At 43.8% G+C, this 13,114-nt stretch overlaps 1 protein-coding gene and 1 pseudogene across 1 annotated transcript in view; one reads left to right on the plus strand and one right to left on the minus strand.

Annotated features, from left to right (window-relative positions):
- LOC145394062 (glutamate receptor 4-like) overlaps positions 1-6,668 on the minus strand; it is a 56,219-nt gene extending 49,551 nt beyond the window's left edge. The window contains exon 1 of the mRNA XM_080268067.1: positions 6,657-6,668. Coding sequence (XP_080124193.1) covers positions 6,657-6,668 — 12 coding nt within the window. The remainder of the gene's footprint in view (positions 1-6,656) is intronic.
- Positions 6,669-6,771: 103 nt separating this feature from the next.
- LOC145394155 (glutamate receptor 1-like) overlaps positions 6,772-13,114 on the plus strand; it is an 804,310-nt pseudogene continuing 797,967 nt past the window's right edge.

A 13,114-nucleotide genomic window follows, 5' to 3' on the forward strand; every position in this document is an offset into this window, starting at 1 on the left:
GTGGTTTCTTTTTATATTTCTGAAGCATTTCCCCACGTACATTCGGGATCAGTGAATCACGTCCTAGATGTAAGGGGTATTGTGTGTGTGTGTGTGTGTGTGTGTGTGTGTGTGTGTTCTGGCTAACAACTGATGACTTTACCGTAACCATCATCATCTCGGCTGTTTTTCGCACCCAGAGGTGAAGTGTGGTAGAGTCTAGAGCACAAAAGGAAAAAGTTATAGTGGTAGAGCTAATCAACAGCACTAGCCAATGAAATGGGCCACACACTCATTCACTTACCATTCCAAACATACTAGAATCATCCATCACCTCACAAAAATGATCAGACGGACATTTGGTTTGCATATATTTAATTAATAGATGACATTCATATTTCCTACAAAAACACATTCCAATCCATCGACAACAATCAAGTACAGGAAATGGAAGCTAAGCATTGTTATGTTCTCCTCCATACATAGCTCATCAGACCAACTCAATCTCCTCTCAGATTTCGAGCCTCATCAACTTCCAGTACCTCATTTAATAGACACTTCAGTTTATCATGTCTCTCAAACTTATTGATGGTCTGCCTCGCCTTTCTTCCAACATCATATTCACTCCCAGATACCATTTTCACTTCCCCTTTTATATCCTTGTTCTAGCCATTAGTATTAAATAAAGAGCCTGTCCCGCTTTGGGGTCACCAAGACTTCTGCTCCACATCTTTCTCGAATCATATCATTTTCTTTCTGATACACAGCATACCACACACATTCCCCAGAATCCCACTTCCACTACTCGTACTCTTTACGGTATTTTTTTTTTGAAATATTTCACCAGTCTCACACTCATATGTTACTGTGGGCACTAAAACACCTTCATTATGTCCTCTTGCAGCCTGCACATTCGCACTTTGCTTGCTTAAATAAGGCCCATATCGATCCTTCCCACTCTCCCCCTTTCTGCATTTCTAATTTCCACTTAGTCTGCACAATTAACTCTTTTCTTTAACTGCACCTGAGTATCAAACTTTCGCCCATGATTTGAGGTTTTCATTCCCCGTTTTTTCGTTTCTGTATTATTTTTTTCACTTAATATTCTTAATTCTATTTTACGTGTTTTAATTCCTCCCGGACTTCGGAAGCCGTGTTATATATATATATATATATATATATATATATATATATGCACACATGATAATTCTAGCTTCTGATATCTTCTTCATTATACTCGCACTCATTGTGATATGCTTGGACTGAACAGGTTAAATGGATTTGTTTCGAACCCGGTTCGAGTAGAGGAGATTTCTAAGGAGAATGAAAGTTGATTAAAGACAGAAAGAATATAATACAAAATGTGTGATAAGTAATGAAGTATTTACCTTCTGTCATTGCCCTACCTGGTGTTGTGAGGAAAGTGGCTGGAAGGCCTCAGTGGAAGTGATGGCCTGTGTACAAGTTGGATTACCCCACAGAGTGACTGGAAGTCTGTCGATCATGTGAAGCCAACAGGGAGAAGTAGGCCGGTCAACTACCCTGAAATGTGCCAGACTACGATAGCCTTGGCCTAGGGCCCCTGCGCGTACAGTGGGAGTGAAATGGAAATCGCCTCTTAACATTTTATTTATTGGATTTATTAATTTACAGTATTTAGTTATTTATGTATTGTAGTCTAGTGGTGGTGTTAACGGTTCACTCAAAATTCGTTCTTTTGCCAATGCACTTTCCTGCCTCATTGAGCTATGCTGTGTGTGTGTGTGTGTGTGTGTGTGTGTGTGTGTGTGTGTGTGTGTGTGTGCGTGCGTGCGTGCGTGCGTGCTCTGTACGCCCTTCTTGCTATACTGGCTGTGTCTAGTTTCACCCATGTTACGGAATTAAGATGAACTCCTTATAAGTTATCCTTTTTGCTCGTGACAGATGTAACATATCTGTGATAATGATGAATGATGATGTGAAGATGAGGAGGAGGAGGAGGAGGAGGACGCAGGTAAAAAACGTGATGGGTAAAGCGTCGTGTGATGTGCAGGATGGTGTGGGTGAGGGAGGCTGCTTTACCAGTGCCGAGGTCCCCGATTGGTTCCCGATCTGAACTGCGATTTATACACTGAATATTGATTTAATTAATAGTTATTGTAACACAATTCTCTGACATCCCTTTTTAAATTTCATGCAAGTCACGGAAGAGTTGACTGGCAGGCAGTGTCAAGCCCATCTGTTAAGTGCATTATTATTATCATCAACAACATCAAGCCAACGTCATTTTGCATCCTAACGATGGAGTGAGGCAGGATCTTGATGAAAAAAGGGAAAGCACGATTAAGGAAGAAATAATGAACAGCATGGCCGGTAAAATGTGCCACACATTCAGTGACACAGCAGTCACGCACCAGGAAATTCTGACTCCACCTCAAAGGCGTAATCATCCCATCACTGTTTTTCTTGTCTTTGAGTAGGGGAATTTTTCTCTACAGATGCTTTGTATAATCTTTTCAGTAGTCAGTTCGACCACTCTCAAGTAAAAAAGGGGATGTCAAACTCTTGTGATGTTCTCTGAAATACGTAGTTTATCAAAGCCAACTCTGATCTTCTGTCAGTTGCCAAGCCTGAGCAACCTTCCATACTTTGTTTTCTCACACACCAAGTTGCCACTCATTATCTCTTCGCTCTTTTCTCCCAGCCTGAAACGCGTCCTACCTTTAGACACATTCACATGTACCATTTTCGTTACTACATTTATCCTCGTTATCGCCATACGACCTTACCATCTAAGCACATTCTCGTAAACCCTATTGTTATCAGACTTGCTTGCTTCACAGTTTTCACGAATCAAGTGTAAGTATTAGATCCAACCCACTGGACGCTTTCCTGCACACAGTTTAAAAAAAAACATCTCCATTCTACTGCTCCCCTTGGCTACTCGTTCTCATGCCACGCCTCACTGCTGCATCCACAACATTAAAGGTACCAATTGAAATACTTTCATTATCGTTTTGCAGCCCCGACATTGACCCTCTGTACGGTATCAAGACCTTTTAGTATTGTCCACTTCCCTTCCATGTGTTTTCCTATTTTTCCACCTCCTTTGTACATTTGCCTCTCTATTCTTCTTCCATTGCACGTGTGTATCCTTAGAATTCCCTCACCAGGTTTCGTCATACCATTCACCCTCACATCAAAATGACAGTCGCCTCCTTCCCCTTGAGTTACAAGCACCTTTACAGCAGTTAATATTTATCTTCACATCACGGCACTCACGGACATCAACAAACCTCAACACCAATATCTCAATCATCAGCCATGGGTTGATTAATAACTGTGGATATGTTCAGCCAGCCTCTGAGACGGTGTGAATCAGGATAACGGATGGAACGGCTGCCGAAGGAAGTCAGAGGAGCTAAGTTTCACATCCACTACAGGAAAAACCTTTTTTTTTTTTTTTTTAGTTCATTGACGTACGCTTTGCATCTCCTGTTAATTGTTTTCCTTTGCATTTACCTTCCACTGATATCCTCATATTCTTTCTATCCGGATGCATCAGGTTGATACTTTGCATTAGGAATATAATTTTTTTTCCTTTTGGCATCGAAGAATTTTATTAAGCTTAGGAAAGATTTCTTTGTTTTGAAGATGATAAAACAGAGCTATAAAGCTAAACACACAGTTCGAAAATTTTATCCAAGTCAAAAACAACAATCACCAGGACACGGGCAAAAACAAGTTAGAATTAGACGTCCCTGGGCTGGGCGGCTGTTTACCGATTTCAACCTCGTCATCGTGCTGGAAGTGGTTGATTAATTGTCAAGGTTTTCGGCTTAGTCATACTAAGAGTGAGCACTGGAGTCTGAGAGTTTTAATGCTATCAGAATTTAACCCGTTCAGAGTTGTAACAAACCTAGTATACTATTCCAAACTTCAACGTCAGATGCTACCGTAATACACGGCTAAAAATGAATATACTAGACTGGCAGTAAGTTTACTGTTACCATTAACTCTCTCACGGGGAGTGGGGCCGAAAGCAGAGAAGGAGTAGGGGAAAGAAAGTAGGTAAGGATGGAGGGTTTGGAAGAGAAGGAAGGGTGGGGAGACTAGGGGGATAGGGAGGAGAAGAAGAGGAAAAGTAGGAGGAGAGGACGTAAGAAGGGGGGAGGACATGCACTGAGGGGGAAGGGAAGGGGTAGAAAGGATGAGAAGGGGGGGGTGGCAGACCAAGAAACCCTGAACGCAGTGGTCGAGGGGATGGCAGGGGGAGAGACGGAGGGAGGGAAGAGTGAGATTTGTAGGCATGGGGGGAGAGGGAAATGGTAGGGAGGAGAAGAAGGGATTTGGAGCAATACACAATACCAAGAGGATTGGGGGAGGAGGGGGGACTGGGGGAAGAGGGAAGAAAGGGGGGAGAGAGGGGGAAGAGGGGACTGAGGGGGGAGGGGAAGAGGGGAATGAGGAAGGAATGAGTGAGAAACCTGGAAGCACTGTAGCCGTGAAGTGAAGATGGGGTAAGAGGGAGAGGAGGAGGAGGAAAGGAGAGAATGGGGGAGAGGGGAGGAGGGTGGGGAGAAGTGAAGAAATGGTGACGAAGAAGGTAGTGGAGAGGGAAAAGAAAGGACTCTGAGAGGGGCAAGGGGGAAACTAGAAACACACAGCTGAGAACGTGAAGGAAGAGAGGGGAAGAGGATGGGGAGAGTGAGAAATGAAAACTTGGGCGGAGGAGAAGAAATTTACATTGGGAGAAAGAGGAGAGATAGGGAGGGGGAAGAGAGGAGATACGGAAGGGGAAGAGAAAAGACATAGAGGGGGGAAGAGAAGAGGTAGAGCAGGGGAAAGAGAGGAGGTAGGGTGGGGGGAAGAATGTAAGGAGGGGGAGAAAGTTGGGAGGGGGGATGAGAGGAGGTAGGGAGGGGGATGAGAGGAGGTAGGGAGGGGGAAAGAGAGGAGGTAGGGAGGGGGAAGAGAGAGAGTAGGGAGGCGGATGAGAGGAGGTAGGGAGGGGGAAGACAGGAGGTAAGGAAGGGGGGGAAGAAAGGAGGTTGAGAGGGGGGAAGAGAGGAGGTAGGGAGGGTGGAAGAGAGAAGGTAGGGAGGTGGGAAGAGTGGAGGTAGGGAGGGGGTAAGGCAGGAGGTAGGGAGAGGGAAGCGAGGAGGTAGGGAGAGGGTAGAGAGGAGGGAGGGAGGGGGAGAAGAGGGAGGCACGGGCTAGAAATCCAGTATACAATGGCCGAGAGGTAGAGACGGGGGAGAAAGGAGGAGGGGAGCGAGGATGAAAAGGATGGAAGAACGGAAAGGAGGAGGGAAAAGGGGGAGAAAGAGAGGGAAATAAAGAGGGGGGAGAAGAGAGTGGGAAGAAGCAAAAACTCATAACCAAGGAGAAAGGGAAGAAGGGAAGGGGAAACACAGGGAGAAGAGAGGGGGAGGAAGGGAGGAGTGGATGGGAGAAGAGTGAGGGAGAGAGGAGAAAGGGGGGGAAATGGAGGGAATGGGGAGAGGGGGGGAGAGACACATCAAAGAAATATGTAAATTGAAAGACAAGGGCCCTTCTTCCCGTGGAACCGCCATCACCACAAAATCCACAAAATCTTCAAGATCCCAAGTTGATAGAGTCTGGCAGGGAGGGGAGAGGCAGGGGAGGGGGAACGGGAGAGGTAGGGGAAGAGGGCAGCGGAGGGAGAATGGGGAAGGACAGCAGAAGAGTTGGTCTAGAGAGGGGGAAGGACAGAGGGTTGGAAAGGGGGGTATGGGGCCAGAGGGGGTGAGGACAAGGTGATGACATAGTGATAAAGAAGGTGTGAGTTTGTCGTACGTATATTTTCCTATGTAGAGTGTAGTATTTAGAGATTTCTTGGTGCATATGCGCGGACTGTGTCTTACTCGTGCACTCATACTCACGCGGGTACACACACACACAAAACATAAAACTGAAAGCACACACACACACACACACACACACACACACACACACACACACACACACACACACACACACACACACACACACACACACACACACACACACATGAATACAGAAATAGAAGCAAAACAGAAAATACATAATAATAAAGTGACATAGCATCTGTAAACACTAGTACATGATATGATTGGCAATACCATATTTTTTATGCACAAAAATAAAATGTAGACGTGAGATTTTTTTTTTCTTAGGGGGGAGGAGGTTGCGTATGAGTGTAAAATAAGATAAAGCCGTTTTGTTTTGCTCACATTAAGGTGTAGTAACTCGAAGTTAGAACAATGATGGCTTAGATGTTGTGTGAATGGCTGGCTGACTCTGTGCTTCGTATTAGGCTTACATATTAATGTGCTCTCCTTTTCTTTGTTTCTGGATTCTACCTAACCCCATCTCTTCGGTGAAAAATTAGGACTGGAATGATAATAATGTTGAAAGTGATTGATTGATTGGTTGTCCAAATCAAAACTGGCTGCACAACTGCAATGGTGATGATGATGGTGATGATGATGATGATGATGATGATGATGACGATGATGATGATGATGATGATGATGATGATGATGATGATGGTGATGATGATGATGATGATGATGATGATGATGATGATGAGGAGGAGGAGGATGGCCATAATGCACACAATACAAAACAACGTTGGTTATAAAAAGAAGCGATGCGTCATACTGTGCGATGTATGTATGTATGTATGTACGTACAAGTATAGCCATGGCGACTTGTAACTACTACACTTGTCTCTTGAATATGTTTCCATTGCTATAAAAACCGTTTGGCTTGATATTCATTGTAGAGTCACCCGAAAACCTCGCTACAATGAGTGAGTGGATGGGTTGCGCCTTACCTGTGTGAATCTGTATAGTGCTTTTTTTTTTTTTTTTTTTCATGACGGAGCTAGGTCACTCTGAATACTAAATTGTGGTGCCATGAAATGCAGTTACGCAGTTTTGAGGTTTCCTTAGTTATCAGTCAAATCATGCCTCCATTCGGACTACACTTGGCCATCAACTGGGCTGAAAAGGGCGAACGATAATTGTCAGATTAGAAAAAATAAAACTGCATTTCCCTGGAACAAACCCTTTTAACAAATTCTCCTCTTCCACTCTTCGGGTGACAGAGTGAGGACGTTTTGAGAGAGAGAGAGAGAGAGAGAGAGAGAGAGAGAGAGTTCTAAATTTACCCCAACAGACCCTCATAGCAAACCCTTCTCTTTCACTCTGCAGGTTCCATTAGAAAAAGAAAACACCTTATAATTCTACCAGGTGAACTTTTCTAACAACCCTCCTCTTCCTCTCTACAGGTGCAATCTTTGACCGTGACTCAGGGGACATATGGGGCGCCTTCCTCCACGCCATCAAGCAGTACAACCAAAACTACACCAGCCGCAGACTCGAGTTACACGCCTTCGTCGATATTATCAGCACTGCCGATGCCTTCAAGATCTCCAGACTGAGTGAGTGTTTGGCTTTGTATCCTCTTGAGTTTGTTCATATTTATTCTCTTGAGTTTATGGTGATTTTTGCTCTGCTCATGATCCCCTGAAAGTGTGAGTCTTTGTTGTGTAGTTTTGTAGTTTTTAGACTGAGTGTTCAGGTATTGTTCTATGAGTTTTGAGCGATTTTAACTCCATCTTGGAAGTAACTCCATATTGTGTAGTGTTTTTGATATGTGGGCGCATAAAACGTGTAGTGGTATTGTAGTTAGGCTACGAAATAATGCCGATTTCTTGTGTGTCGGGAAGAGCATGTAGAAATTGTCATACGTGAAAGGACTGACCAAGCTGAAGAGTCTCTTGAGTGTGCGAGAGTTTTCTTATTTTGGGGACATGTTATGTGCTGGAGGTGGAGCTGGAGGTAGTTCTGTGGCTAGGATAAGGAGTGTTTGAAGAAAAATTCAAGGAGCAGTTGCCTCTTCTGACACCGAGAAAGCTCTCGTCTCGTGCAAAAGGATCCTTGTACGCGGCATGTGGTAGGAGTGTAATGCTGTTAGGAAGTGGCAGTAAAGGAAGAGGATATTATTTGGTAGACTCAGACGTACAGAAACGACATTAATTAGATGGATATGTAGTGTGTCCATGAATGAGAGGCTAGGGGAAGGGTGGGTTAGGATGACAGATTAAGAATTGAGAGGAAGGATGGGATTTGAATATATTAGTGTTGTGATGAGGATGGGTAGATTGAGACGGTCTGGGCAACAACTGGGCGCGGAAGGTGAGAAAAATGAACGTCGACGGTAGGGTTGCAAAGGGCAGAACAGAAAAGACAGGGACGAAGGTAGAGAGTGTGACCTCATGGATATGCGACTGAATAGGGAGGCTGCCAGAGATCGAGGGGCGTGAAGAGCATCCGTTGGGTGACCAAGGTGGACGCATGCAAGCATATTGTGGCCTGTATAAATGAAACGAAACGAAAAGAATGAACCCTTTTGATCCCTGGGACGGTAGTTTGATTACATTCTTGCAGATTTTATCATGACGATTTTGTTATTTAGGCTGGGGGGTTGGGGGTTTTGGTTGAGTTACACCCTTTAACCCGTTCAACCCGAGGACGGCATTTTGTTGGTATTCTTGCTGTCTCTGTTATTATTCAGGCTAATTTAGATATGGCCCTCTTTTAGCTTCTGCATTATCGGAGACCTTTACTAATCTGAATATAATCGTCCGTAGATAACAAGAATAAACAACAGAAAAATGAAAGAAAAATGAAAAGAAAGACGTCGCTGGTATATGAAAGGTGTATGATCTCGTTTTTTTTTTTTTTTTTTTTTTTTGTTATGTATTTTAAGTTTTCGAAGGATTTGCGACTCATATCAAGCTAGGCAGTTTAAGGGTCCCAGTGTAACTTGGTTTGGGGATTTATTAAAAAATCGTCCTTTGCGATTTATTCTGCCCCGTACACCTCCGCACCCTATGCCATGTTGAAGGGGAGAAACCTGTACTGTACACAGGAAAAATCATCTGATAAATTACCAATATGCTGGGAATCGAACCCGGGACTCTCGGGTGAGAGCCAGGCAGCATACCACTACACCACGACCAGGTAAAAGTTAACTCACGTTGTCACAATCTTGTAACCAACGTCCCTCCACCCCCACTGTGGGCATCAAGAGGATGAGTTAACCCCCTGGCATTCAGGCCCACAGTGGGGGCGGAGGGACGTTGGTTACAAGATTGTGACAACGTGAGTTGACTTTTACCTGGTCGTGGTGTAGTGGTATGCTGCCTGGCTCTCACCTGAGAGTCCCGGGTTCGATTCCCAGCATATTGGTAAGTTATCAGACTATGCCATGTTACTGATGCAGACTATATAGATATTTTAGCGATACAGGTAACATGCAGGGAATACTCAGAGGTACTGTGCTCAATAAATTGCTGTGGAAAAGGCCCTAACACCTCTTCCTTAGCGATTTATTACTGGATACGTCTAGTTGATAAATTGCTGTGGAAAGGGCCTCAAATCTCCATCACTCCATCTTGAATTCTGAGTTGTACCAAGAGATAGACACTAAAATATCATGCTAGCCACGAGGAAGTGCTGTGGAAAAAATGTAGAGCGGTAGTATGGAGTTTCTGTACCACTGAGCTACGTGGAATAAACTGCAAAACGACGAAAATGTGGGCCAGGTTGAGGTGAAAGGATTATAGAAGGTACTCAAAAACTGAATAAAAAAAGATAATGTGGCGGAAACAGAGGTGTACCAACAAGAATAATTTTTTATCAGTCCCTATAAGTGCCATTGCAGAGTTGAATCCTCTCCACAGAGGAAGAGAGGAGCTGCTTCAATACGCTGTTCTCCATGCTGGCGTTGTCTGGTGGGCAAAGGGGTTGCCTGTAGTGAGAGTTGTTTTAGTGAAAGGTTGAGCTTCGTAATGACAGACACAGACAGTGACAGAAGAGGTTTATGTGTGTGTGTGTGTGTGTGTGTGTGTGTGTGTGTGTGTGTGCGCGCAGTCTTGAGGAAATAATTAATTCTTATGTGACAAAATCATAAAGGCAGAAGCTTTCGAGGGGTACTGGTGATGAAAATCCTTAAATTCGGCTCAGTTTAAGTGGGATATCAGGTAGTGTGGGAAAGGAGGGTTTTTAGAGCATCTGTGACGAAGGAGGGTTTGGGAGCTGTTAGTTCATTTGTTTGTTTCCTTCCATCAGACGTCAGTGAAGAAGTAGATAGTACATCTTTCCACCATTAGCTTTTCCCTGACACTGTTTCTCATATTATGTATTTTTGGTTCCTTGCATGAAGTACTACAGTTGATTTCGTGAAGCAGTTTATTTCGTTGTCGGTTTCCTTCCATCTGACCTCACTGAACAGATAGACCGTACGTCATTCCGTAATTTTCAAGGCATTTTTTTTTCTTTGTATTCTAATCTTACTGCATACATTTCTCCTCGATTTTTTTTTTCATTACGACCTAGGATAAATTTTTGGAAGCTGTTAGTCATTTCAGGTGCCTGTTTCCTTTTGTCCTACGTCACTGAGTAGGGAGAGAATATATAGTTTTGTCATTTTAAAGAGTTCTGCTTTTCATATTACTCCATCTCACTTCTTTGCATCACGGTTTGGGAAAGATGTTCATTTGGTTATCTTCATTTGTCGTCGATGAGTAGGGAGAGAGTACGTCATTCCTTCAAGATTCTCTCTCTCTCTCTCTCTCTCTCTCTCTCTCTCCAGTAAGAAGGAAAGTAATCCAACTTCATAATCTCACTCTTTAAAGTACTTCTGATATTCTAGTCATCTCCTCTCTGTAGGTTAGTAAAGTTCCTCAAGTTCACGCCACAAGTAACCTAACATTATTATATTTTACTCCTGTTTCCCCTACACGGCTTTATCTGGCTTTACCACTTGATCCACATGATTATCTTTTCTGTTAGACTCTTGTTGCTTAGAAAATATTTGACCATACCTGGGAAAGACCCATCTAGGAGGAAGTACTAAAGAGTTTGCCTATTTTCTGTAGTTCGAAAGTCCCTTCTAAACTTTGTGTCCGTCTGTCTATCTATCGATCTATCTGTCTCTAGCCATGTGTCTATCAATCTGTCTGTTTATCTATCTATCTGTTTATCTGCCTGTTACCAGACGCCGTAATTCCGTAATGGGCGGGCACAAAGGAAACGCCTCCACGTCGCCCTGTTGTCATTTGGCTGCCCTCCCTCCAACTCATTCCCTCTCTCTCATGTATCTCCCCATTCCATCCCTCCATCTCATCCTCGGCCTCCCCTTCCTACTCACTCACCTAGACTCATCCAGTCAGTCGCTCATTCTCCATCCTCTCCACATGACCAAAGCATCTTCGAATATTTCTTTTAAGACACTGCATCGCACCCACATCAGCACCATAACACGCCTTTACTTCCTTCAAACTCCCATCTAAAGTTAGTATGATATCTAAATACAGAAAGAATAAGACAGAACGTCATTATAGAGAAGGGATGAGGGAGAGCTATTATATGTAAGAGTTTTACAATAGATCACAGACACTTGTGAAATTACGCTCATGTCTTGAGCCAGTACACGAAAGCTTGGTATTCCACTTCACTTTTTTCCCAGCGAGTTAAACTTCATGATGTGGCGGGGGTGTACTCGGAAGCATTATACTCGTCTCGTAAACAAGAAGTTCCAGGTTCCATTCGTAGACGGACCATGGGAGCTTTAGACAGATCTCTTTTATACTAGTTTGTTCATACCTAGAACTTAACTTGGGTCATGGATATAATAAGACACTGCTGGTCGCTATTCCAGGTGACATACAACGCCATCTGTGTCACATGCAATTCACCTCGTCCCTACACACCCTTCCCTGCTCGATCTAAGCCATCATGGGAAGGTTTCTTGGCTGCAGCACCTCGTAATGGAGAGGTTCAATCATCTAGTGGACTATAAAGGACGCCACATTATCATCTTTTGTGTACCTATTTACAGTATGTATAAGTGTGTGTGTGTATATATATATATATATATATATATATATATATATATATATATATATATATATATATATATATTATTATTATTATTATCATCATCATCAGCAGCAGCCATTTGAGTGTCCACTGCAGGACCGGCCTATCCCTACCGAAGTAGGGACGATACAGCCAATGTATCTCTACCAAGTGGCTTAGACTGTCTGGTAGAGACTGTATGTAGGGTGAGAAGTGCTTGTAATTGTAAGTGTAGTGTTGGAGTGGCTTTGGATGTGTGTGTAGTCTGTGAACCAAGTGTAATCGGCCCGCGCAAGCCGACTGGGTGCAAGCATACTTTATAGTATGCGACACTGGTTCAACCACAGCACCCCTGATGTCCGCCAATGCAGTACGTGGCCAGAAGAACGCTCCCAAAGTTTATTACCCTGGCGGGACGCGAACCCTCGTTCTTCAGTGTACGAAAACGCACACTTTACCACTGTACCACAGAGGCGCTCTCTGTGTGTGTGTGTGTGTGTGTGTGTGTGTGTGTGTGTGTGTGTGTGTGTGTGATAGAGTGAAATTCTCTGAGATGGCTTGGCAATGTGGAGACGATGGAGAGTGTGAGACGCACTATAAGAGTGTGTGTGAATACGGTGGAGGGATAGAGGGGAGGGGGAGACCGAGGATGAGGTGGAAGGATGAAGTGGGAACATATGAGAGGCGTGTGTGAGCTGGAGGAAACGCAACCAAATGGGGAGCGACAGGGAGGCATGGAGGCAATTTGTTTATAGCCACCCGATATGAGATTAAGGCGTCAGGCTTTATATGTATGTATGTATGTATGTATTGATGTATGTATGTATGTACCGGATTATACACGACAGACATAGACGACCAGTTCTGCCATGTCCAAGCTCAAGGGCCGTATTCTCGTTGGGTTAGGAACCTCCCTAACATTTTTTCCTAAGTGAGTTACTTTGTTTATTTCACCTTACTGTCCTCTTCTGTGTTGCATAAATCCTTCCAGTATCGCCATATTCTCCGTAAATAACGTACAGAAGGGTATTAACCAGCCACATCCCCCAAAAAATCGCTAAGGAAGAGGAGTTACTGAGCTTTCTTATCCGACGAGAGTACCAACTAAGGTGACATGATCAAGTTCAAGAAGTGCTATCTGGTTTCTTAACGACACATCATCCGTAGAGTCCAGGAACACTTTTTTGTCAATAGAGAAGTGTCCCTCCCCCATCCATTGC

This window comes from Coenobita brevimanus, chromosome 1 (assembly GCF_032717465.1).
Source record: "Coenobita brevimanus isolate Jiangsu-jjx chromosome 1, ASM3271746v2, whole genome shotgun sequence".
NCBI lineage: Eukaryota > Metazoa > Arthropoda > Malacostraca > Decapoda > Coenobitidae > Coenobita > Coenobita brevimanus.